The sequence below is a fragment of the Pelophylax lessonae genome (genome assembly GCF_965119305.1).
Source record: "Pelophylax lessonae genome assembly, chromosome: 13".
NCBI classification, from domain to species: Eukaryota; Metazoa; Chordata; class Amphibia; order Anura; family Ranidae; genus Pelophylax; species Pelophylax lessonae.
The window spans coordinates 177,966,385-177,992,022 of NC_138780.1; the positions used below are offsets into that span (position 1 = coordinate 177,966,385).

General features: G+C 45.6%; 1 protein-coding gene across 1 annotated transcript in view; it reads right to left on the reverse strand.

Moving 5' to 3' along the window:
- Positions 1-5,646: 5,646 nt before the first annotated feature.
- Positions 5,647-25,638, reverse strand: part of LOC309543229 (cholesterol 24-hydroxylase-like) — a 39,565-nt gene continuing 19,573 nt past the window's right edge. Inside the window, exons 8-15 of the mRNA XM_082242676.1 lie at positions 24,652-24,808; positions 22,674-22,736; positions 22,524-22,596; positions 14,477-14,561; positions 11,287-11,397; positions 8,422-8,510; positions 8,235-8,301; positions 5,647-5,895 (exon numbers count right to left, since the gene is read on the reverse strand). Of these exons, the coding sequence (XP_082098802.1) occupies positions 5,749-5,895; positions 8,235-8,301; positions 8,422-8,510; positions 11,287-11,397; positions 14,477-14,561; positions 22,524-22,596; positions 22,674-22,736; positions 24,652-24,808 (792 nt within the window). The 3' untranslated portion in view covers positions 5,647-5,748. The remainder of the gene's footprint in view (positions 5,896-8,234; positions 8,302-8,421; positions 8,511-11,286; positions 11,398-14,476; positions 14,562-22,523; positions 22,597-22,673; positions 22,737-24,651; positions 24,809-25,638) is intronic.

The window sequence follows — 25,638 nt, forward strand, 5'->3', positions numbered from 1 at the left end:
TTTTTACCTACATTTAAGCCTGAAATAAGGCTGTGACCGTATTCACCGTCACTGGGAGTGAAAGACAGATACTTAATAGTTTGAATTGCTTCAAGTGGGACAGTAATATTTGTCAGCTGTTTGATTCTGAACATGTTCATTGAAAGAGCTAGTCACATTGGCTTCTGTTCCATGTCCTTCAATGTCAGACGGGCTCTTCCTATTGTTTTTTGTGTATTGAGATAATGTGTATTGTGTTAAGTCTGCCTGTCCCATTGTTAAATGTTAATGACCTCACATTGTTCTGTCCAGATGGCTAGATAATTAGTTCAGGTTAATTATGTTTCTGTATACAACTTCAGCTGCATATGATAATGTAATCAGGCAGAGGGGAGGAATTGTGTACACTGTATGGGAGTGACTGAGTGTAAAACTCTGTTTTTATTGGATTGTGAACTTCATGTCCTGTTCCCCACAAGGTCCACCTGGGCGGTAACCTTGTGGGAGAAAACTGTATAAAAGAGCAGCTGTACCATTAAACCTAGAGTTCTACTTCACCCTCAATCTAGAGTCCTGTCTCTTATTGGGGGAATCTGCTACAAGGGATTGCTATGCTCTTCATACTCCATTGGATAATCACTAAGCTCTTGTAAGAGCTTGTTCCTGTTCCACTCTCTGGGGAAAGAGAGGTTCACTCACTGGAACCTGGAGCCTTGTCGTAGGTCCAGGGTGGGTAGGAGACGGCGAGACCCCAACCAAGCTGCGGCAGTTCCTGGGGTCTGCGGTGGTTATGGTGTCTGATGGAGTGCTGAAAGCCCTCGGGAAGCACTAGGAGCATCTGTCAACGGAGGTACCCAGTCAGGGTGCCAGTTGATCCGTTACAAAGGCTTACCTGTAGGTAAAATTAATACCTTCTAAACCTGCACGGTTTTGGAGATGTTGGCCCTGCATGCAGCCGTTGACACCAGCGGGGCATGCGCTCTGAAGGTCCGGCAGACCTTCAGAGCCCCTTGCAGGCTCCTTGCCGGAAAGTGAACTCCCACCTAGCACAAGAGGTGCGCTAGAAAATATATGAACCGAAAGGTGCAGTTCTGCCTATACTGAGCCCTAGATAAAAGGTTAAAGTGGACAGGGATCCAAAATGGGTAACAGGGTTACCAAAAAGTCCACGGGGAATAAGAATCATGCAGATTAAACAGCTAGAGGAACAGCTATCTATGTGAGCAGGGTGGATGAAGGGTGACAGACAAATTAACACTAGACATAAAGGGAAATTTTGATGTTAAGTTGTGTGATGAATTTAGGGTCAGGCGCTACAACTAGTAAATTCTATAACATGGGAAAAAGCCAAAACAGACAAATGAGAGTCAAACTGTATAGAAATAACAATTTTTGGCCCTGGCTCAAACAGAATACTTTATATGTGGTCAGTGAGGGGAACATGGGATGAGCATTTTGGCTGCCCGTCTGATCATAGGAGCTATAGTAAGTTAAAGAGGAAGTAAACCCTCCTCTGCAAGTTGTACCTATAGGTAAGCCTATGATAAGGCTTACCTATAGGTACTGTAAATATCTCCTAAACATGCACCGTTTAGGAGATATTTACCTTACATGCAGCCAGTGACGTCACTGGCGCATGCGCACTGAAGGAACGGCCGCTGGTGCCGTTCCTTCAGAGCCCCGTGCCGTGACCGTCGGCTCCCGTGCGCGTGCGCGGGAGTGACGTCACCGTGGCTCCGGCCAATCAGATGGCCGGATGCCGCGATCCCGGAAGACGGGCGACTGAACATGGCGGGGGCTCGTTCTAAGGTAAGTATTTCATAATGAGCTAGTATGCATTGCATGTTTTATGGATGGCCAGAGGTTTCACCAGTGGCAAATTCTATTGCACAGGCCACAGTAAAAGGTGTTATTAGAAGTGGTTGGTAAGTACAGAGTCCTAGAAACTAGAGAGAGTAACAGAAGGAACTATTTTTATGGGAGAGTCCTTACAAAAAGTTTAAGTTTTTTATTTTTTTTACACCCCTTACCATCTATAATGAAGTGGAAAAAGTAAAGTAAGAAAACTAGAAAACTATTACCTAAATGTCTTCATATATTTTTTTATTAAAGCGGCAGTGTACTCCGCTTTTTAACTTTTACCTACAGGTAAGCCTATAATAAGGCTTACCTGTAGTTAAAATAATATCTCCTAAACCTGCACGGTTTAGGAGATATTCACCCTGCATGCAGCCGCTGACACCTGCGGACCTTCAGAGCTCCTTGCCGGCTCCTTGCCAGAAAGTGAACTCATCGCGGCTCCAGCCACTAACAGTGCCAGAGCTGCCAAACCGAAAGAGACGCAGAGAGAACATCACAGCTCCCTTGGCGGTGTCCGGGCGAACATGTGGGGGCTTCGTTCTAAGGTAAGTATTTCATAATGTGCTAGTATGTGAGGCATACTAGCACATTATACCATTGTCTTGCAGGGGTTTCTTTATTTTTGTACGGGGATACTACCGCTTTAAGCCTGTAAGGGGATATTGGACCTTTTCCCTATGAGATTTGGTTAAGGAGTGTGTTGCTCATTTGCATATATTTGTCTCAGCAGCTGAAGGCCTCCACTCAGATCTCACAGAATGTTGCTGATCTGTTAAGATTTTGACAAACTCATTTATGTGTTTTCCCCCCAGTTCCAGATCCTAAAAGTTTGGAAGGATCTCATAAACTAAAGCCAGGTGACTTGTGGATTGTTAAGAGACATTTATATATAAGGAAATGTGTGGAAACACAATACAGAGTCTGTTTTATGTACAGTTTACAAAACTTGAAGGAAAAGTCACCTGGATCCACACCAGGCTCAGCAAAAATGACTAAATGAACGTATCTCTGTGTTTGATTTGCTTTCCTCTTGGAATCACAGTTTGGGGTACAATTTATTCAAATGCCTCAATTATAAGGGATATAAATATTTATATATATTTAATGTGATTTGAAAAGTAGGTCAGTCATGTTGAAGTCATACTGTCTTCTATACATCTTCCAATGTTATGCAGAATTGTCTGTGATTGCCTATGCTGATAAGTCAGCATGTCCACAGTTAGGTTAGAAGGCCATTCTGGCCACAGCAGTGTACAGCCAATTACTCTGCAAATATTTTTTATCAATCTTTTTTTACAATGAAAAGTAATTTTGTAATGAAAAAGCTGCTCTCAGCTATTATTCTCCACAATGGAGTTTGCCTCTTTGGCCTTCACCTAAGCGTGCAGAGGTTCCAGGTTAAAAGGAGATAGAAAGTATGGTTAGTGACAGTGGCGGCCGATCTATTGAGGGCGCAGGGGCGCCGCCCCCCCTATCCATGCGTCCGGCCCCCTAATCTGCATACAGGGGCGCTGGACGCATGGAGCTTAATGTTTTTTTTTTTTTAAATCACCTGATTAGAGCCAGAGGCTCTAATAGGGTGATGCAAAGGGTGGAGCCAGGGCGCAGAGCAGTGCACCCCGAGCCCACCCATTGTGTGACAATAGCGGAGGAGACGCGGAGGAGATGCGCCGTCGGGACTGATGAGAAGCCGACGACGCCGCTGTTGCTCCAGGTAAGTAAGGGGGCACGCACGCTGATCTCTGCATTGGGGGAATGTACGCTGGTCACTGCATTGGGGGCACGCACGCTGATCTCTGCATTGGGGGCATGTATGCTGGTCACTGCATTTAAGGGGGCACGCACGCTGATCTCTGCATTGGGGGCATGTACGCTGGTCACTGCATTGAAGGGGGCATGCACGCTGATCTCTGCATTGGGGGCATGTATGCTGGTCACTGCATTGGGGGCATGTACGCTGGTCACTGCATTGAAGAGGGCACGCACGCTGATCTCTGCATTGTACGCTGGTCACTGCATTGAAGGGGGCATCTACGCTGGTCACTGCATTGGGGGCATGTACGCTGGTCACTGCATTGAAAGGGGGCATGTATGCTGGTCACTGCATTGAAGGAGGCACGCACGCTGATCTCTGCATTGGGGGCATGTATGCTGGTCACTGCATTGAAAGGGGGCATGTATGCTGGTCACTGCATTGAAAGGGGGCATGTATTCTGGCCACTGCATTGAAGGGGGCACGCACGCTGATCTCTGCATTGGGGGCATGTATGCTGGTCACTGCATTGGGGGCATGTACGCTGGTCACTGCATTGAAAGGGGGCATGTATGCTGGTCACTGCATTGAAAGGGGCATGTACGCTGGTCACTGCTTTGAAAGGGGGCATGTATGCTGGTCACTGCTTTGAAAGGGGGCATGTATGCTGGTCACTGCATTGAAGGGGGCATGTATGCTGGTCACTGCATTAAAAGGGGGCATGTATGCTGGTCACTGCATTGAAAGGGGGCATGTATGCTGGTCACTGCATTGAAAGGGGGCATGTACGTTTTTTGCAATGCCTATTACATTTTTCTGTTTGCGCCCCCCCCAAAAATTTTGAGCACCAGCCGCCACTGGTTAGTGATCAAAATATTGATCAAAAGTGGGGAGATTGTAAGACCCCATTCACACTACCACGACTTGTCAGACGACTGGTCAGCCTGACAAGTCGCGGTCCATTGTGTGCTACGGGAACCGTCCTAATAGGAGCGGCTCAAGTCGCTCCGACTTAGAAAAAGGTTCCTGTGCTACTTCGGGGCAACATCGGAGCGACTTGCATAGACATTCATTATATGAAGTCCGTGCAAGTCGCGCCGAAGTCGCGGTACACGCGACTTCACAGGTCACCCCCGAAGTCGTGCCGCGTTAGTGTGAACCGGCACTTAAGGAAATGTGTACATCCTGTATATTATTGTATTTTATTTTGTATGTATTGCACACTGAACTACATTGTGCACACGGCAATAATAATGTTTTCATTAAATGTTTGCATTCTTTCGAGTCCTGATAAGAATTAGCCTGCCTATGTTACGCCCCTTGTTACCATAAAAGTACAATTGTAATATTAATGCGATACCTACGTAATCATCTGTATAAAAGCCTTCAATTCCGTCAAATAAAACAGGACAGTTATTTTGGAAATATGCAGAGTGTATTTTTTTGTGTCTGTCCCCTATTGCAGTAGTTATTAATTTGGAACCACTAATCAATATGAGGATACAGTAGGAGTTGTCAATCTATAAAATGTCCAGAACAGCACGTGTTAAAGCAGTTTGAAGCTGAAGATCCAGGCATTCATCTCTTACAAAAATTACAGGACACTCCATTCAGCGCGTGCACAAATGCTTCTGACATTCATGTAACGAATGTTCTATAAATAGACCCCTAGTCCGACTTGTCAGGCCACTTGGTCAGCCTGACAAGTCACGCACCGTCGCATCCCATAGTGTAGTACAGGAACGGTTCTAATAGGAGCGACACAAGTCCGTGCAAGTCGTGCCGAAGTCGCGGTGCACGCGATTTCACAGGTCGCCCCCGAAGTCGGATCGCCATAGTGTGAACCGGCACTAAGTGATTTGTGATCTTTGTAATATTGCCACAGAGTTGTCTGAAAATAGACAATAAACAGGACCATGGCTTCCCCTACTTCCCTGCACTGGCCCACGGATTGTCCCACACCGCCCTGGATATTGATGGCACCTCCACTACAATTCATTCGCTTTTGTTACTTGTACCAAAATTTAAAAAAACACTCCAACATCAGGAACGGGTTCTCTAAAAATTATCTTTAGTTCTGCATTTATAAAACACGTCTATCTCTAAATGAATTCTACTAATGACTAAAGGACACAATAAAGGAATAAAAGTATCTATTATTTATGTGCTCGTGGCCGTAGCCTGCAGATGACGCCATCTTTGGGGCGAAGAGTCGCGTTGTCTACGATGTCAAAGCTTTGTCCCTCCACCAACTCGAATTCAAACCTCTGGAGTAGTTTTGACATGACCACCTTGGCTTCCATCTGTGATACAACAAAGACAGGGGTTAGACCCAGGGCTCCCGCAGATGAATGGAGCAGGGGAGCACAGGAAAGGGGAGGAGCGTCGGTGGGTGGGGGTGGGCTGACCTATTAGGAGAACCTGTCATTTTGCCCAGATTCTCTTTGAAGGCAAACAACCAAAGTTTCTTTTGGAATGGAACGACATATGAAGTGATTTCTTTATATCCAGCACCCCCCCCCCCAAGAAAAAAAATCCTCTCCCACAAGTCCCCACTCCTAGTTTAAATCCCCCCAAATCCCCCCTCCTATTACAATTCCTCTACCCCAAATCCTCCTCGTAGTACAAAATGCCCCTCCTAATACAAATCCTCTCCCACAAACCCTCCTCCTAGTGCAAATCCCCTCCCCCAAATCCCCCTCCTAGTACAAATCCCCCTCCTAGTACAAATGCTCTCCCACAAATCCCCCTCCTAGTCCAAATCATCTCCCACAAATCCCTCTCTTAGTACAAATCCCCCTTTTTATGAATCCTTTCCCCCAAATCCCCCCTCTTAGTACAAATCCTCTCCTCCAAATCCCACTCCTAGCATAAACCCTCTCCCACAAAATCCCACTCCTAGTGTAAATCCTCCCCCAAAATCCCCTCTCCTAGTACAAATCCTCTCCCACAAATCCCTACACCTAGTGTAAATCCTCCCCCAAATCCACCCTCCTAGTACAAATCCTCTCCCCGAAATCCCCCCTCCTAGTACAAATCCACCCCCCCAAATCCCCTTTCTAGTAAAAATCCCCCACCTAGTACAAATCCTCTCCCGCAAATCCCCCCTCCTAGTACAAATCCTCTCCCGAAAATTCCCCCCGGTACGAATCCTCTCCCCCAAATCCCCCTCCTAGTACAAATTCTCCTGCTAGTACAAATCCTGTCCCACAAATCCCTCTTCTAGTACAAATCCTCTCCCAAAAATGCCCACTCCTAGTGTAATCCTCCCCCGCACTCAATTCCCCCTCATAGTACAAATTCTCTCCCTCAAATCCCCCCTCCTAATACAAATTCTCTCACACAAATCCCCCCTCCTAGTACAAATCCTCTCCCTACAAATCCCATCCTAGCACAAATCCTCACCCACAAATACCCACTCCTAGTGTAAGTTTTCCCCCCAAATCCCCCCTCCTAGTACAAAACCTATCCCACAAATTCTCACTACAAGAACAAATTCTCTCCCCCGAATACCTCCTCCTAGTTTAAATCCTCCCCCCAAATCTCCACTCCTAGCATAAACCTCCCCCCAAATATTCCTTCCTAGTAAAAAATCTTCTCAAATCCTCCAATTCCCCTTCCTCCCAGTACAAATCCGCCACCTGCGAAATCCCCCCTCCTAAACAAATTTTTGACCCCCATCCTCCCAGAATAAATCCCCCACCCCCAAAAAAAAATAAAATCACTCCTCCTAGCATAAATTCCCTACCACAAAAATGTCACCTCCAAGTACACCTGCTCTCCCCCCACTCCAAATCCCCACTTCCAGCACAAGTTCCACCCAATCCCCAAATCCCCACCCCCTTAGCAGAAATCTCCCCCAATCATCCCTATTAGCACAAATGCCCTAAAAACTGTCTCCTAGCACAATAACCCCCCCCCTACCCTACCACCACCATATCACCTCTTCTAGCAAACCCCCCCCCTCCATCAATACCCTCTCCTAGCAAAAATCCTCTTCCCCCCATTCCCCCTAAATCACCACTCATAGCATCCTCCCCCCCCCCCATTTCCCCATTCTAGAACAATTCCTACCACCTGGCACCCCACAAATTCCACCTTCCAACACAAATCCCCTCCCCTCCAATCTCCTCATGGCACCCTCCCACCTCACATGATACCACAGTGCCTAGGGCAGCTTCCCCTTCTTCCCACTCATTGTCCCAGCTGTGCCTATCAGACAGGGCTGACTGCACGCAGGAGAAGCGGTGAAGAGGACCTTGCAGCATCACATGGCTGGACCAAAGACTTTGGGACAGGTAATAAAAAATAAAAGGGTACCATATAAGCATTGGGGGGGAGGGGACACATTTTAAATGGGGGGGCTTTAAGCTGGCCATTTCACACTATGCTAGCATTGCTGACACCTTAGGATGGGTGCTGTGATGTTTTCAGGAAGCATCCTGCAGCCCCCACCAGCCTTAATCTGCATTGTAGAGAGAGGTGCAGAGACCCAGTGATAACATTATTGGGTCTAAAATAATGTATGTAATAAAAAATGGAAAAAGTTTATGGGACGGGGGAGGGAGCAGAGAGTATAGGAAACAGGTAATTCAAAATGTGAGCGGATTATTCATCAACTTTAAGCTTGGGCTGCTCTTACCTGAGAAAATACCTGTCCGATGCAGGATCGAGGCCCCAGAGAAAAGGGAAAGTATGTGAAGTATGGCCTAGATAGAATGAAGAACATTAGGATTTGTTATCTCCAATACCAACAAAGTATACGTATAACAAAAAAACGTTTGTTACCATTTAAAGCGCATATACCGATTGGCCAGTAACACTCTTACCTCTTGGAATCCGGACCAAATCTTTCCGGGTCAAATTCCAATGAATTGTTAAAGAACTGCTCCATCCTCCCATAGACATAGAAGTTAAACTACAAATAATACAAGAAAAAAAACTGTGATAATGGCTTTCAAGAACCCTTCCAGACAGAGGTGTAACTAGAACCTTCAGGGCCCCGGTGCAAGAAACCATGAAGGGCCTCCCCGACCCCTGGCCTGAGCCCTTCTCTTCAAGCCTGGGGCTCTTCCCACTGATCCTGCGGCCCTTTACTCTCGTTGCGGGGACCCTTTATTACAGTCCTGCAGTGGGACCCTTTCACAAGTTCTACAGTGGGCCCCCTTCCTGCCATCTTGGGGCCTCCCCACGGTGGTGGAATGCCAGGGCCCAGTTGTAAGTGTGACCTTTGCGATCCTGGAAGTTCACCCATTGGTGTCAGTAGTTTTTATTTTTTGGTATTTTAATTGTATTTTTTTTTATCATTTTATTTAATTTTTTACAATGTCACTGACTATGACTCTGTCCATTCAGAAAAGGAAGGAGCTGGTAAATTACATATTTACCGACCCTTTCCTGGTTCTCTATTGTGACACATCCCCTGCAGCAGCCGGCAGGAGAGGGGAGGGAGCACAGTGGGGGGGGGGGGGCAGCACAATAGGGGGGGGACCAGGGGAGCACACAGGGGCCCAGAGACAGCAAAACACAAGTGAACTGGATAGGAGGAGTGGCGGGGGCAGCATACAGAGGAATCAATCTCCTCCATTTTCCTCCTGCAGCTACAGGAGGAAAAAGGAGGACAGTGATTTCTCTGCATGCTACCCCCGCCGCCCCTCCCATCCAGGTGTACAGGGGAGCCGCATGGGGCCCGGTTGCAATTGCAACACCTGCAACCCCTTTAGTTACGCCCCTGCTTCCAGATAATGGAAAAGCATGGCAGCAAAGCCAAGAAAAGTAAGAAAAATGGGCATATTCAGCAAAAGTTCCACATGTAAGCTGATATTTTAAATCCCTCTCAAGAAGTAAAATGTCATTCATATGAACATTGTAACAACCCAAAATCATTCTAATAAATGTCATAATTTCCTACATTTCCTATAATGCCTACCGGACAGGGCCCCGCTCCCCCTGCCTCATCTCCCTCTCCCCTACCACTCTGATAATATTAAATTATATTTTTTAACATATTTACCTTTCTCTTCCCCTGCTCTCCATCCTGAAACATACCCTTGTGTGCCTGCAGCAGCTGCCGGTGCAGGAGGAGAGAAGGGAATCCGCAAACACTGCAGGGGGATGAGTAATCCCCCTGCAGCACAGCTGGAGGGAGGGAGGCAAGGAAAAGAAGGGGAAACTGGCAGGGGGAGACAGAAGAGGATTGGTGTCTGCAGTAAGGCAGTGCAGCTAACCCCCCCCCCCCCCCCCCCGTGCTCAGCAAGTGCCTGGACCCCCCTTGTGAGCTGATGGGGCCCAGTACAGGAGGACTGGCTGTATTGCCTTATCAGTGGTCCTGCAGATGGGACATGGCCAGAGTTGTATAAAGTACTCGAAACCCATACTTGAGTAAAAGTACAAGTGCTCGATCAAAAAGTGACTTGAGTAGAAGTACTAAAGTATTCAACATTTTTTGTACTTAAGTATTGCAAGTAGTTTTTTTAAAAATTTTGCTACTCAAGTACTGAAAGTAAAAGTACAAGTACTGTGTTATGTAGTTATTAAATCAAGAAGTCAAAAGTTTGAACATCATATTGTTTTTTATAATGCAGCTTTTATTTATACATACAGTAGCATTTATTTTCGTATGCGCTGATAATACGCATGTTTTGAGCTTCATGAAACCTGCCATCTACTGTTCTGGCAGTGGTAATTTTTATAATAGTAATTAGTAACTATGCAGCACAAAAAAAAAAATATCGGAGTAGAAGTATTGAAATCATCGAAAAAATGTAGTGAAGTAAAAGTAGAAGTAGGAGAAAAAAATTCTACTCCAGGAAAGTACAGATACTGCCTTTTGGTACTTAAGTACAGTAGTGAAGTAGTTCTACTTAGTTACTATACATCTCTGGACATGGCACATGTAGTCCTGGGGAGAAGGACATAATAAAAATCCAATTAAGCCTTCTTCTTTAAATGGCAGAGAGGAGCAGAACAGATTATTGCCACAAACCTTATCAACAACCTTTTCAAGCTGCAGCTCCAACAGTGTCATGTTTCATGTATTGGAACTGAGTATGAGAGAGGTTTAGAAAGGGGTTTTTGACTCAATAAAGAAACTGTTTCTAAAGGAAGAAACAATTAAAAAACTGTAAAATACACGGCTATGCCCCATCTATAGGGGACAGGGTATAGATCAGCCTTTCTCAACCTTTTCAACACAGAGGAACCCTTGAAATAAATTTCTGGTCTCGGGGAACCCCTGCTAAAAATTTAAAATCTACAACTCATGACAGTCAGTGGGAAGAATGCTCCTTACTCTTGTCATCACTGGGAAGAATTACCCCCCTTACAGATAGCTAAAAGTAGCAATGGTGCCATTGGAAACTTATCTGAGAGGCAGAAATTGCCCATTGCTCAAGGAACCCCTAGCAACCTCAGGAGGAACCCTGGCTGAGAAACCCTGCTATAAAGTAACCCATGAAATGCATCTAGCATGGACATTGTACATCGCCCGCCCCAATAAATTTATTAAAAAGAAAGAAAATAACAAGAGTGTCTGTGCAGCCTCCATCATCCACACAGGAGCAGGTTCCTTTTTTCCAACCTGTACTAGGATAATGAAATCTGTAATCTGATTGGTTGCTCTGTGCAGTATTTTTCTCATGCATTTCTGCATGCGGTGCATTGGCCGATGGCTACAGTGGAGCATAGTGACTTACCACTAAGGTGGCGTTTTCAGGAACACGAATCCCTTCAATGACCATTTCCTTTTCCAGGATGCGGGAGGTGCCGGGTGCCGAGGGGTATAAACGTAAAGTCTCTTTCAGGATCTGAGAAATGGAGTGTAAACACCACAAAGTGCTTGTCATTGTAGGAAGTAGGCGGTCAAAAGGAGGAACCAAAGCATGCGTTTAGTATTTGACACATTCGACACATGGACATCTGTCCGTGGCCATCCGACAACACAGCTAGCAAGGAGATGGCTGCTTTGATAGATGGCACTTTTATCCTTATCCAAGTACTTGCTTTAGATAAGTTCTTAAAGCGGAGTTCCGGCCACAAAAAAAGAAAGCTGCCTCCTTGCTAACTGCGTAGTTGGATGGTCATGGAGTAAGAAGGGACGCCCTATCTGACCCTTCTCCATCCATGGCCATCTGACAACACAGCTAGCAAGGAGACAGCTGCTTTGATAGATGGCACTTTTCTCCATCTCCAAGCCTTAGATAAGCTCCTCATGAGTTCTTGGAGGCAAAGAAAAGTGCCATCTTTTAAAGTGGATTTCTCCTTGCTAGCTGCATAGTCAGACAGCCATGGAGAGAGAAGGGGCATCCTGTCTGACCTCACAGCTAGCCTTAGATAGCAAAATAGGAAGATAAGACAAAGTTATGAGGTTGGACAGGGTGCCCTACGTCCCTCCACAGCCATTCGACAACACAGCTAGCAAGGAGATTCGACAGGCAGCACTTTTCTCCATCTCCAAGCACTGGTCTGAGACAAGCACCTGATGAGTTCTTGGAGACAGACCAGAGTGCCATCTTTTAAAGTGGCTACCTCCTTGCTATCTGTGTGGTTGAACAGCTGTGGAGGGAGGGTGCCCTGTATGAATATGCAACTAGCAATGAGACAGCTAAGGCAGCGTCTCTTTGCTAAGTATGTTGTCAGATGGCCATGGAGGGAGAAGGGTGCCCCAGGGATGGGTGAATAAAAATAATACAAGTCCTATCTGCCACCATGGAAGATACCTCTCTCTGTATGAACCTTGGGCTGCTCTATACAAAAACCTGTGAATTACACCTGTAAGACACTGATACAATGCACTGCAGGCCTGAATGCAAAAATTTAATAAATGTACATTTTATAATATTATCCCTGTTGGTGTATTTATAACATTTTTTGAAAAAGTTACTTGCGCCTTTAAATAATAATGTATTCCAGCTGTATATAACATTGTAACCAATAATGTACATATACAGTGCATCCAGGAAGTATTCACAGCGCTTCACTTTTTCCACATTTTGTTATGTTACAGCCTTATTCTATAATAGATTAAGTGCCCATTCACACTACCGCGACTTGTCAGCCTGGCAAGTCGCGGTCCATGCAGTGCTAAGGGGAACCGTTCTAATAGGAGCGACTCAAGTGGCTCAGACTTAGAAAATAGTTCCTGTACTACTTCGGGGCGACATTGGAGCGACTTGCATTGACATTCATTATATGAAGTCCATGCAAGTCGCGCCGAAGTCGCGGTGCACGCAACTTCACAGGTCGCCCCCGAAGCCGTGCCGCGGTAGTATGGACCAGCACTAAATTCATTATTTTCCTCAAAATTCTACTAACGATACTCCATAATGACAACATGAAAGAAGTTTGTTTGAAATCTTTGCAAATTTATTAAAAATAAAAAAGTTAAAAAATCCCATGTACATAAGTATTCACAGCCTTTGCCATGACACTCAAAATTTAGATTAGGTGCATCCTGTTTCAACTGATCATCTTTGAGATTTTTCTACAACTTGATGGGTGTCCACCTGTGGTAAATCCATTTGACTGGACATGATTTGTAAAGGCACACACCTGTCTATATAAGGTCCCCCAGTTAACAGTGCATGTCAGAGCACAAACCAAACCATGAACTCCAAGGAATTGTCTGTAGACCCCTGAGACAGGATTGTATGGAGGCACAGATCTGGGGAAGGGTACAGAAAAGTTTCTGCAGCATTGAAGGTCCCAATGAGCACAGTGGCCTCCATTATCCATATATGGAAGAAGTTTGGAATCACCAGGACTCTTCCTACAGTATGCTTCCCGGCCAAGCTGAGCAATCAGGAGAGAAGTACCTTAGTCAGGGAGGTGACCAAGAACCCGATGGTCACTCTGACAGAGCTCCAGCATTTCTCTGTGGAGAGAGGAGAACCTTCCAGAAGAAAAACCATCTCTGTAGCACTCCACCAGGCCTGAATGGTAGAGTTGCCAGACGGAAGCCACTCCTCAGTAAAAGGCACATAACAGCCTGCTTGGAGTTTGCCAAAAGGCACCTGAAGGACTCTCAGACCATGAGAAAAAAAATTCTCTGGTCTGATGAAACAAAGATTAAACTCTTTGGCCTGAATGGAAAGCGTCATGTCTGGAGGAAACCAGGCACCGCTCATCAACTGGCCAATACCATCCCTACAATGAAGCATGGTGGTGGCAGCATCAGGCTGTGGGGATGTTTTTCAGCAGCAGGGACTGGGAGACTAGTCAGGATTGAGGGAAAGATGAATGTAGCAATGTACAGAGACATCCTTGATGAAAATCTGCTCCAGAGTGCTCTGGACCACAGACTGAGGCGAAGATTCATCTTCCAACAGGACAATGACCCCAAGCCCACAGCCAAGATAACAAAGAAGTGGCTACGGGACAACTCTGTGAATGTCCTTGAGTGGCTCAGCCAGAGCCCAGACTTGAACCCGATTGAACATCTCTGGAGAGATCTGAAAATGGCTGTATACCGACACTCCCCATCAAACTTGATGGAGCTTGAGAGGTCCTGCAAAGGAGAAAAATGGGGGAAACTGCCCAAAAATGGGTGTGCCAAGCTTGTAGCCTCATACTGAAAAAGACTTGAGGCTGCAATTGGTGCCAAAGGTGCTTCAACAAAGTATTGAACAAAGGCTGTGAATACTTATATGTGCATGGGATTTTTGTTTTTTGTTTTTGCATTTTTAATACATTTGCAAAGATTTCAAAGAAACGTATTTTATGTTGTCATTACGGGGCATTATTTGTAGAAATTTGAGGGAAATATTGAATTGAATCCATTTTGGAATAAGGCTGTAACATAACAAAATGTGGAAAAAGTGAAGCGCTGTGAATACTTTCTGGATGCTCTGTATAATTTATTTGCATATAGAAGAGGTTCTTCCATACCTGGGACAGATATTTCATTTTGCTCAGGTCTTCATAGTCAATGTCCCTTTTGGAACCGATCACCTCGTCCACTTCTGCCTGAACTCTGCGAAGTAAAATAATTGTATCAAGTTATCGAATAATTCTCCTTACAAAAAAAAGAGATAACATTGCAGAAATAACAAGTAAACCTAAACAAGATGTGCGAGTTGGAAAAGCTTGTCTTGGATTCATTAATTTTATTTATTTTCCAATAGTTTTTATTAAAAGTTTTCAGTAAAAAAGTAAAACTCAAAGTACATTGACTGCAAACAATGGACATTAGTTGTGTATCAAAATACAAAAATTCTTCAACATATTGTCAATATGAACTATTCTATGCACAGAAATCATAAGAGCCCAGACTGGTACACAGTGAGGATATGTCCCCTGCGGCCCCAGTCATGATTCATCTCTCTCCCCAATACCATGCCGCAGGGGGGAGGAATGGGGATGATGCTGTGGTGTACTGAAGAATAATCAACCCTTCTACTAGGGCCCCATCAATGGGGACAAACAGACAATCCATTTTTTTTCCTTTTGAGTAGCTTTTTTTTTGCTTTAGTTTTCTTTTTAAGCTTTAGTATGTATATAGATCTCAAGTACACTGACGCGTTTCTCCAATGACTGTCAGTGTACTGACACATACAGTATACTTCTCCACAGACCACACTGACCACCACTGTGCCAATGCTCTTCTCCACTGACCACCATTGTGCCAATGCTCTTCTCCACTGACCACCATTGTGCCAATGCTACTCTTCACCGACCACCGTTGTGCCGATGCTACTCTTCACCGACCACCGTTGTGCCGATGCTACTCTTCACTGACCACCGTTGTGCCGATGCTACTCTTCACTGACCACCGTTGTGCCAATGCTACTCTTCACCGACCACTGTTGTGCCAATGTTATTCTCCACTAACCACCATTGTGCCAATGCTATTCTCCTATGACCACCATTGTGCATTGCTATTCCCTATTGACCACCACTGTGCCAATGCTATTCTTCATTGACCACCACTGGTCGATGCTATTCTCCATTGACCACCACTGTGCTGAAGCTATTCTCCATTGACCACCACTGTGCCAATGGGATTCTCAGCTGATCACCACTGTGCCAATGCTACTCTCCACTCACCACCACTGTGCTGATGTTATTCTCTGCTGATCTCCACTGTGCCAATGCTATACTCCACTGATCACCACTTTGCTGATAATTAAGAAAATAGATCTGCAGCACCACAGCTAAAACCTCCATCCCTAAAATTGTGAAAGGAAAAAGGGGGGCCAGTGGGACTTTGAATGAGGTGAGACATTAGCTGTTATTAAATCAAAAGAACAAAAGAACAATTGGTGCCAAATATTGATTTATTTGTCAATGGCTACATGACGGAAAGGTCAAGCAACAATTGTCATAATCAAAACATGTCGGTCAAATGAATTAATTGGGACTAAAAACAACACGAATGGATACCATGGAGAAAAATAATGAACATGCACGTGTGTAATGCAAATAACATCAATGACGAATATGTAATGTATTATACTATATTAAGAACCCATGTACATACAAAATACACGTTACATGAATGCTCTAAATCCGAGGAAAAAAGCAAACAATCCACATAAACAAACATTTGAAATTTTTTTTTTTTTTTCATATACATTCCATGAATCCATATCGTGATCTGTCATTTTATAGCTCTACGCGTTTCGTGGAATTTGCATCCACTCTTCAGGAGCTTTGTAAAATACCTATAAGTAAAAATTAATTGGCACAGATAAATAATGATGAAAAACAAATATACCTGAAAACTCAACTTGAGAACAGCCAAAATCTGAGAAGTTTGAATACTTACAAAAACACGATTGTATCAATTAATCAACCAGAGAATCTCCAAGGATATTCTGGGATTTTGAAGGATATAAGGGAAAAACATTTCTCATTGCTGGATGCATCAGAATGGATATACGTCTGATCCGGGGCTGAGGCGGGTGTGCGCCACAAAAGGTCCAAGATGGAACAAGGGGGAGGAACCAGATGGACCCCATAAAGAAAATAGGGTTGACAATAATCTCACACATGAAGTGACCCAATGATCTGTTCAAAAACAACATTGTTTAGTGTAAATAACGTATAAAAAATATACTGTTAAAGGACGAGGTCCAAATTAGGGTAATTGGTGTGAGAGGGTTCAAAATGAAAAAGATGAATACCATAGGATCCCAATAAGAAACACCATAGTGCCAAGTAAGCCATATAGGCAAATAAGTGGAATGGGAAAAAGGTGCAAAAAGGAACCTGCATTCAGGATAGGAAAAGAAAGTGTACAAGGGAATAAAGAAGAAGAACCAATGTGAGTTGAAAATGAAAATAAGTGCTCAGATGGTAGTAACTTACAAAGAGGATGTCAAAAGAATGATGAGTGAAACCAAAGTGCAGGCAGCGCATATAGAAATAGGATCCCGCTGCCTGCACTTTTGGTTTCACTCATCATTCTTTTGACATCCTCTTTGTAAGTTACTACCATCTGAGCACTTATTTTCATTTTCAACTCACATTGGTTCTTCTTCTTTATTCCCTTGTACACTTTCTTTTCCTATCCTGAATGCAGGTTCCTTTTTGCACCTTTTTCCCATTCCACTTATTTGCCTATATGGCTTACTTGGCACTATGGTGTTTCTTATTGGGATCCTATGGTATTCATCTTTTTCATTTTGAACCCTCTCACACCAATTACCCTAATTTGGACCTCGTCCTTTAACAGTATATTTTTTATACGTTATTTACACTAAACAATGTTGTTTTTGAACAGATCATTGGGTCACTTCATGTGTGAGATTATTGTCAACCCTATTTTCTTTATGGGGTCCATCTGGTTCCTCCCCCTTGTTCCATCTTGGACCTTTTGTGGCGCACACCCGCCTCAGCCCCGGATCAGACGTATATCCATTCTGATGCATCCAGCAATGAGAAATGTTTTTCCCTTATATCCTTCAAAATCCCAGAATATCCTTGGAGATTCTCTGGTTGATTAATTGATACAATCGTGTTTTTGTAAGTATTCAAACTTCTCAGATTTTGGCTGTTCTCAAGTTGAGTTTTCAGGTATATTTGTTTTTCATCATTATTTATCTGTGCCAATTAATTTTTACTTATAGGTATTTTACAAAGCTCCTGAAGAGTGGATGCAAATTCCACGAAACGCGTAGAGATATAAAATGACAGATCACGATATGGATTCATGGAATGTATATGAAAAAAAAAAAAAAAAAAATTTCAAATGTTTGTTTATGTGGATTGTTTGCTTTTTTCCTCGGATTTAGAGCATTCATGTAACGTGTATTTTGTATGTACATGGGTTCTTAATATAGTATAATACATTACATATTCGTCATTGATGTTATTTGCATTACACACGTGCATGTTCATTATTTTTCTCCATGGTATCCATTCGTGTTGTTTTTAGTCCCAATCAATTAATTTGACCGACATGTTTTGATTATGACAATTGTTGCTTGACCTTTCCGTCATGTAGCCATTGACAAATAAATCAATATTTGGCACCAATTGTTCTTTTGATTTAATAACAGCTAATGTCTCACCTCATTCAAAGTCCCACTGGCCCCCCTTTTTCCTTTCACCACTTTGCTGATGCTATTCTCCACTGATCACCACTGAGCTGATGCTATTCTACACTTGTTACCACTGTGCTGATACTCTTCTCCACTGATCACTACTGTGCCGATGCTATTCTCCACTGACCACCACTGTGCTGATGCTCTTCTTCACTGAACACCACTGTGCCAATGCGATTCTCCACTGACCCACACTGTGCCGATTCTCCTCTCCACTGACTACCATTGTGCCAATGCTATTCTCCACTGACCACCATTGTGCAAATGCGATTCTCCACTGACCCACACTGTGCCGATTCTCCTCTCCACTCACCCCCATTGTGCTAATGCTATTCTCCACTGACCCACACTGTGCCGATTCTCCTCTCCACTGACTACCATTGTGCCAATGCTATTCTCCACTGACCACCACTGTGCCGATGCTATTCTCCACTCACCACCATTGTGTCAATGCTATTCTCCACTGACCACCGCTGTGCCAATGCTATTCTCCACTCACCACCATTGTGTCAATGCTATTCTCCACTGATCACCCCTGTGCCAATGCTATTCTCCACTTACAACCACTGTACAATGCTATTCCCTATTGACCACCACTGTGCCAATGCTATTCTTCACTGACTAATGCTATTCTCTATTGACCACCACTGTGCCAATGCAACTCTCCACTGTTCACCCCTGTGCCGATGCTATTCTCCACTGATCACAGTGCCAATGCTATTCTCCACTGATCACCACTGTGCCAGTGCTATTCTCCACTGATCACTACTGTGCCCATGCTATTCTCTTCTGTACTATGACCACCTCCAACGTAAAAGCATGATGCCTATACCCATGGAACAGTGCACCCCATACCACAAACTACTATGCTACATACGCTGAGCTATATTGTATTTTATTAAAGGACGGTTCACACCACAATTTCTGCATTCTGGATGTGTTTCTGCATGCATGTTTTTGATGAATTTTACTGCGTTTTTTTCCACTCTGTTTTTTTATCTTAATTAAGGACATGTGTATTTATTTCAGTGCCTTTTTTATGTATTTTGCTGCGTTCCATAGAGAGTAAATGCAGCATGTTCTCCTTTTTTTGACAGCCCTGGAACAGGATGCACATGTGTGAACTAGGACCATTGGAATACATGTTAAACTAATGATTTATATATACTGTATTTTTTTACTTCATACCAGCAAAATTGAATGGCATGACATACTAAATTCCTAAAAATTCCCTAATGGTATAAAGATACAATAAATTGTACAGAGATTTAAAATCAGGGGTAAGGGCTGATTCACACCAGATGCAGTCCAGTGCATTTTTATTCTGCATCAAAAATGCATGGACAGTGTTTAAAGCTAAACTCTATGAATTAGACAAATTAGGAGAGAAGGACCTCTGCACTGCAGGCGTTCAATGCTTCTTTAGTCTAGGGATGGAGGGGTAAGGTGTATTACTAAAGGGCCATACACACTATAAGATTTTCTGAAGACTTTTTCCTTCAGATTTACATTTTCTATGTAGTTCAAGGGCCTGCCTGACTGCATACAAATTGAAAGTGTTTAGGTTTGACCTCATATTATCTGGTTTTGGTAAGTCTAAAGGAAAAAGTCTTCAGAAAATCTTATAGTGTGTATGGCGCATTATCCCATCCCTTGGTTTGGCAGGCTCCAGTGCTGTTCTCTTCTATCCAAAACTCTGGGCTGTGGGCAGACTGTGGGCTGACCTTCTGCATTATCCCTACTGTGCTGGGCTATTATCCTTTCACTGTATGTGGAGGAGGCATGCATGCAACTACGGCTGAGAGCACCCTAGAGAGGCAGCAGTGCTGGATTGGTGGCATAGATAAAGGAAGCCAACCAGAACCAGGAAAAGGTAAGTATTACACCCTAGCCCTGCACCCTGAGGCTAATTAAGTTTTAACCTTTGCAATGCGGCCCGGCAGGGCTGGACTAACATAGGGGTTATTAAAGCTGCAGCTCCAGGCTCCAACCTTCATAAAGGCCCAGCCTGCCCAAAAAAGAACAGGCCACAGCAGGGGCTCATAGGAGGGAATGTTGTTTACTTGTACGCTGTATGACAACCCCAGCTCTATGGGGTTTTGAATAGTCACGTGACACGCTTCCTCTCTTCCCCTAACCTGCACTATATTCACGCTCCACCAGCACTTAACTTGTATCTGCCAAGCCTCATTGGCGAGCCAGGAAGCGGCAAGGCAGAATGCCCACCCATATTCTGTTCTAGGGGCAATGCACTGCTCCCTACTGGTGAGTGGGGTTACAGAGGCAAATACATGACTGCACTAAGCTAAAACAGCTCATAGCTTGCCCCACATTAACACCTAATTTGCTCCTTCCGTGTGCCCCATTTGCACCTGCCTTGCACTCTATCAGCGCCTAACTTGAAACTCTAGCCCCCTTTCTTGCTTCTCTCTCTATCGCTATAGCTAACAAACCCCGCCCACCACCTCTAGAACCGGAGCACAGCCCCTAGAATTGAATATAGGCGGAGGTTTCCCGCTGCTTCCTGATTGGTTAAAAGTCCTTTGGGGTGATGCGCTAGTTCTAGAGGTGGTGGGCGGGGTTTGTCGGCTATAGTGAGAGAAACAGGATGGGACGCTGTAGGGAGAAATTAGATGCTAATGGGGCGGAAGTAAGGCGCTAATCAGACACTAGACATGCGCTCTATATGCTCAGTCAAGCCCTGCTTGTCCTCCCAGGGCAGCGCTATGCCTCCCATTGTAGTTGGCAAACCATGCCCACCACCCTTAGTAGCTGAGAGCTGCACCTGGGAGAGGATATGGGTGGGGATTCTAGTTTGCAGCCTCCTGATAGGCTAGCTCTGGCTAGCGAGGCTGAAGAGACCAGACCGAACTGTCGGGCTCCACCCTCTCCACCACTTAGGTTGCTTTGTGGTTGGAGATGTGCTGAGTAGTGAGGTGATAGTTGATGGTGCTGCAGGGCGGACTGACCATTTACCAACAAAAGCTCACAATAGAATGCATATTGACCACCCTCCCTTGCTCTCCAACCCCCCCCCCCCCTCTCTCTCTCATCCCCTCTCTCTTTCTCTCTCTTTCACCCTCCCCCTCTCGTTCACCCCCCTTTTCTCACACCCCCTTTCTCTCTCTCTCACCCCCCTCTCTCTCTCATCCCCCTCTTTCTCACTCCTCTCTCTCTCTCTATCCCCCCTCTCTTTCTCTCTCTCTAACCCTCCTCTCTTTCTCTCTCACCCCCCTTCTCTTTCTCACCCCCTTCTCTCTCTCACCCACTCATCTCTCTCTCATCCCCCTCTCTCTCTCACCCCCCTCTTTCTCACTCCTCTCTCTCTCTCTCTCTCTCTCTCTCTAACCCCCCTCTCTTTCTCTCTCTCTAACCCTCCTCTCTTTATCTCTCACCCCCCTTCTCTCTCTCACCCACTCATCTCTCTCTCACCCTCCTCTCTTTATCTCTCACCCCCTTCTCTCTCTCACCCACTCATCTCTCACCCCCTTCTCTCTCTCACCCACTCATCTCTCTCTCACCCTCCTCTCTTTATCTCTCACCCCCTTCTCTCTCTCACCCACTCATCTCTCACCCCCTTCTCTCTCTCACCCACTCATCTCTCTCTCACCCTCCTCTCTTTATCTCTCACCCCCTTCTCTCTCTCACCCACTCATCTCTCACCCCCTTCTCTCTCTCACCCACTCATCTCTCTCTCACCCTCCTCTCTTTATCTCTCACCCCCTTCTCTCTCTCACCCACTCATCTCTCACCCCCCTTCTCTCTCTCACCCACTCAACTCTCTCTCACCCTCCTCTCTTTATCTCTCACTCCCCTTTTCTCTCTCACCCACTCATCTCTCACCCCCCTTCTCTCTCTCACCCACTCATCTCTCTCTCACCCTCCTCTCTTTCTCTCTCACCCTCCCCCTCTCTCTCTCTCTCTCAACCCCCCCCCCCCCGTTTCTCTCTCTCACACCCACCTCTCCCCCCCCCCCTCTTTCTCTCTCTCCCACCTTTTTCTCTCTCTCTCTGTCCCACCCCACCTCTTTCTCTCTTACCCCCTCTTACTCTTTCTCTCCTCCCCCCCTCTCCTCCCTTTCTCTATTCAATGCATTTTGTTTTAACCGATAATTGTTTGCGTTTTTTTTTTTTTTTTTTAGGACCCACCAAAATCCTCAGCACCAGGCCTATGGTGCTCCTAATCCTACATACAGTATATTGTGCACTGTGCAGTGTTGCGAGGGAAGGTATTTTAAGGGTAGGTTTTGTTCCTCAGTAGATTTACCAGGACTATCTTTTATTTGTGAGTTTTTAGGTCTTAAAATTATTTTCCTCTACATGTAGTATAACACATAAGTAAAATAAGTCAAAAGTACTGCAGCTTCTTAAGGCTCCTCAGTGACTTACCTCTCTAATATCTCTGGGTGTCGTGCCAGTTCCATCACTGCAAATGATAGCTGGTTGGCTGTTGTCTCTTGTCCTAGAAACGAATATACATCCAATTACCATATCACTGGTTAATGGAGTGGTAACTTTAAGATAAAAAATTTTACTTACCAGCGATGAAGAAGGTGATAAAATTATCCAATAAAATTTCCATATCACATGTTTTCTCCATAGCTGTCAGAAAAAAACAAGTGATGTTATTCAGGAATCTCTTCCATGCTGCCATAATGTTATGCTGTTCAGTGACTTATACAGGGTTTGGCACATGGCTAAAGCTGGCCATACACGTATAGAAGAATATCCTCTGTCTTGTATTGCGCGTGTCCTTGCAATAAAGCTAAACCGGAATTATATACTGTATGTTGTTATTGATTTTACCCGATCACTTTTGATCATGGAAATGATTTGATTCTATCAGTTAGTGGACAAGTTTCTATGGAGGAGCAACGAATAGTTGTTCGCACTGCAATTCTAATATGTGTATGGCCAGCTTTAGGCTCCATTTGAAGGGGTGCCGCATAGGGTTGAGACCCATCCCGTATTACAGTATATTTGGATTTCACGATGACAAGCTACGTCCCATATTGCTTCCATACGGGATACAGTTTATCCCAAAAAATGGTGTCGCCAAACCTCATGCGTTTGCAGAGTGCAGGCAGGCCAGCTCACCCACACCATGGAAATGCATGATATTGGGCTAGGGTGGGCTGCATCCAGAGCTATCCCCAGCATTAGGAGGATGACATAAGGAGTATGCCTCCTTCCAGCATTGCTCTGCCACCTTTCAATGCCACTCTGCCTTCTTACAGCACTGCCATGCCTCCTTCCAGCACTGCTCTGCTACCATCCAGCACTGCTCTGCTACCATCCAGCACTGACATGCCTCCTTCCAGCACTATTCTGCCACCTTCTAGCACAGCTCTGCCACTATTCAGCACTGCTCTGCCTTCTGCCAGCACTGCCATGCCTCCTTCCAGTACTGCTCTGCCTCCTTCCAGCACAGCTCTGCCTCCTTCCAGCACAGCTCTGTCTCTTTCCTGCACTGCCATGCCTCCTTCCAGCACTGCGCTGCCACCTTCCAGCACTGCTCTGCCACCTTCCAGCACAGCTCTGTCTCTTTCCTGCACTGCCATGCCTCCTTCCAGCACTACCATGCCTCCTTCCAGCACTGCTCTGCCACCTTCCAGCACTGCTCTGCCTCCTCCCAGCACTGCTCTGCCTCCTTCCAGTACTGCTCTGCCTCCTTCCAGTACTGCTCTGACTCCTTCCAGCAAAGCTCTGTCTCCTTCCTGCACAACTCTGTCTCTTTCCTGCACTGCCATGCCTCCTTCCAGCACTACCATGCCTCCTTCCAGCACTGCTCTGCTACCTTCCAGCAAAGCTCTGTCTCTTTCCTGCACTCCCATGCCTCCTTCCAGCACTGCTCTGCTACCTTCCAGCAAAGCTCTGTCTCTTTCCTGCACTCCCATGCCTCCTTCCAGCACTGCTCTGCCTCCTTCCAGCACTGCTCTGCCACTATCCAGCACTGCTCTGCATCCTTCCAGCACTGCTCTGCATCCTTCCAGCACTGCTCTCCCACTATCCAGCACTGCTCTACCTCCTTCCAGCACTGCTCTCCCACTTTCCAGCACTGCTCTCCCTCCTTCCAGCAATGCTCTCCCACTATCCAGCACTGCTCTGCCTCCTTCCAGCACTGCTCTCCCACTATCCAGCACTGCTCTGCCTCCTTCCAGCACTGCTCTCCCACTATCCAGCACTGCTCTGCCTCCTTCCAGCACTGCTCTCCCACTATCCAGCACTGCTCTGCCACCTTCCAGCACTGCTCTCCCACTATCCAGCACTGCTCTGCCTCCTTCCAGCAATGCCCTGCATCCTTCCAGCACTGCTCTGCCACCAAAACTGAGCTCATCACAGTATTGTTTATACTTTCATTGTCCAGTCACAGGCTAGGGGTGGACCCAGGACAGTCTGGGCTCAGAGGAAGTAGGTTAAATGATGCTTGCAAACAAAAGTACAACATTCTAAATCTCAGATTTGTTTCTTACTTTGTTGGCAAAGTGAATGGTTCTTTTGCAAACACTTCACTTACATGCGCCTTTGAGAATCTGCGATAATATGTCCATGGGTATTTCCTCCCCATCCTCTATGGCCTTCTGTCTCTTCTCTATGCACTCCTTGCCTGTCTGGCGGAGGAGTCGAACACTGTCCTGGACGGCTCTAATAAAACCTCGTTGTCCTGGGCTGTACTGTTTGGAAATGAATAAAACATTTACAGGGGGTCAGTCCACCAAAAACTGATATTTGTTAGATACTGGAGAGTTAAACCACCTGACCATCTTTACTATCTCTCATTGGGCAGACCTCTTTGCTGAGTTCCCAGGCCTGCAAACTGCTGTGCCCATTGTGAGGGCTTTCCACCATCCCTGCACTGTTCTCCCAGGTCTGCAACCTGCTGTGCCCATTATAAAGGGTTCCCACCATCCCTGAACTGAGCTTCTAGATTTGCACACCTGCTGTGCCCATTATGAGGGGTTCCAACCATCCCTGCACTGAACTCCCAAGGCTTGTACACCTGCTGTGCCCATCATTAGGAGTTCTCGCCATCTCTGCACTGCGCTCCCAGGTTTGCACACCTGCTGTGCCCATTATGAGGGGTTCCCACCATCCCTGCGCTGAGCTCCCAAGGTTTGTACACCTGTGTGCCCATCATGAGGAGTTCTCGCCATCTCTGCACTGCGCTCCCAGGTTTGTACACCCGCTGTGCCCATTATGAGGGGTTCCCACCATCCCTGAACTGCCCTACCAGGTTTTCACCCCTGCTGTGCCTATTATGATGAGCTCTTACCATCCCTACACTGAACTTCCAGGACTGCACACCTTCTGTGCCCATTAGGAGGGGTTCCCAGCATCCCTGGGCTGAGCTTCATGGTTTTCACACCTGCCGTGCCCAATATGGGGAGTTCCCTCTATCCCTGCACTGAATTTCCAGGTTTTTACACCTGCTGTGTCCAATATGATGAGCTCTCACCACCCCTGCACTGAGATTCCAGAACTGCACACCTGCTGTGCCCATTAG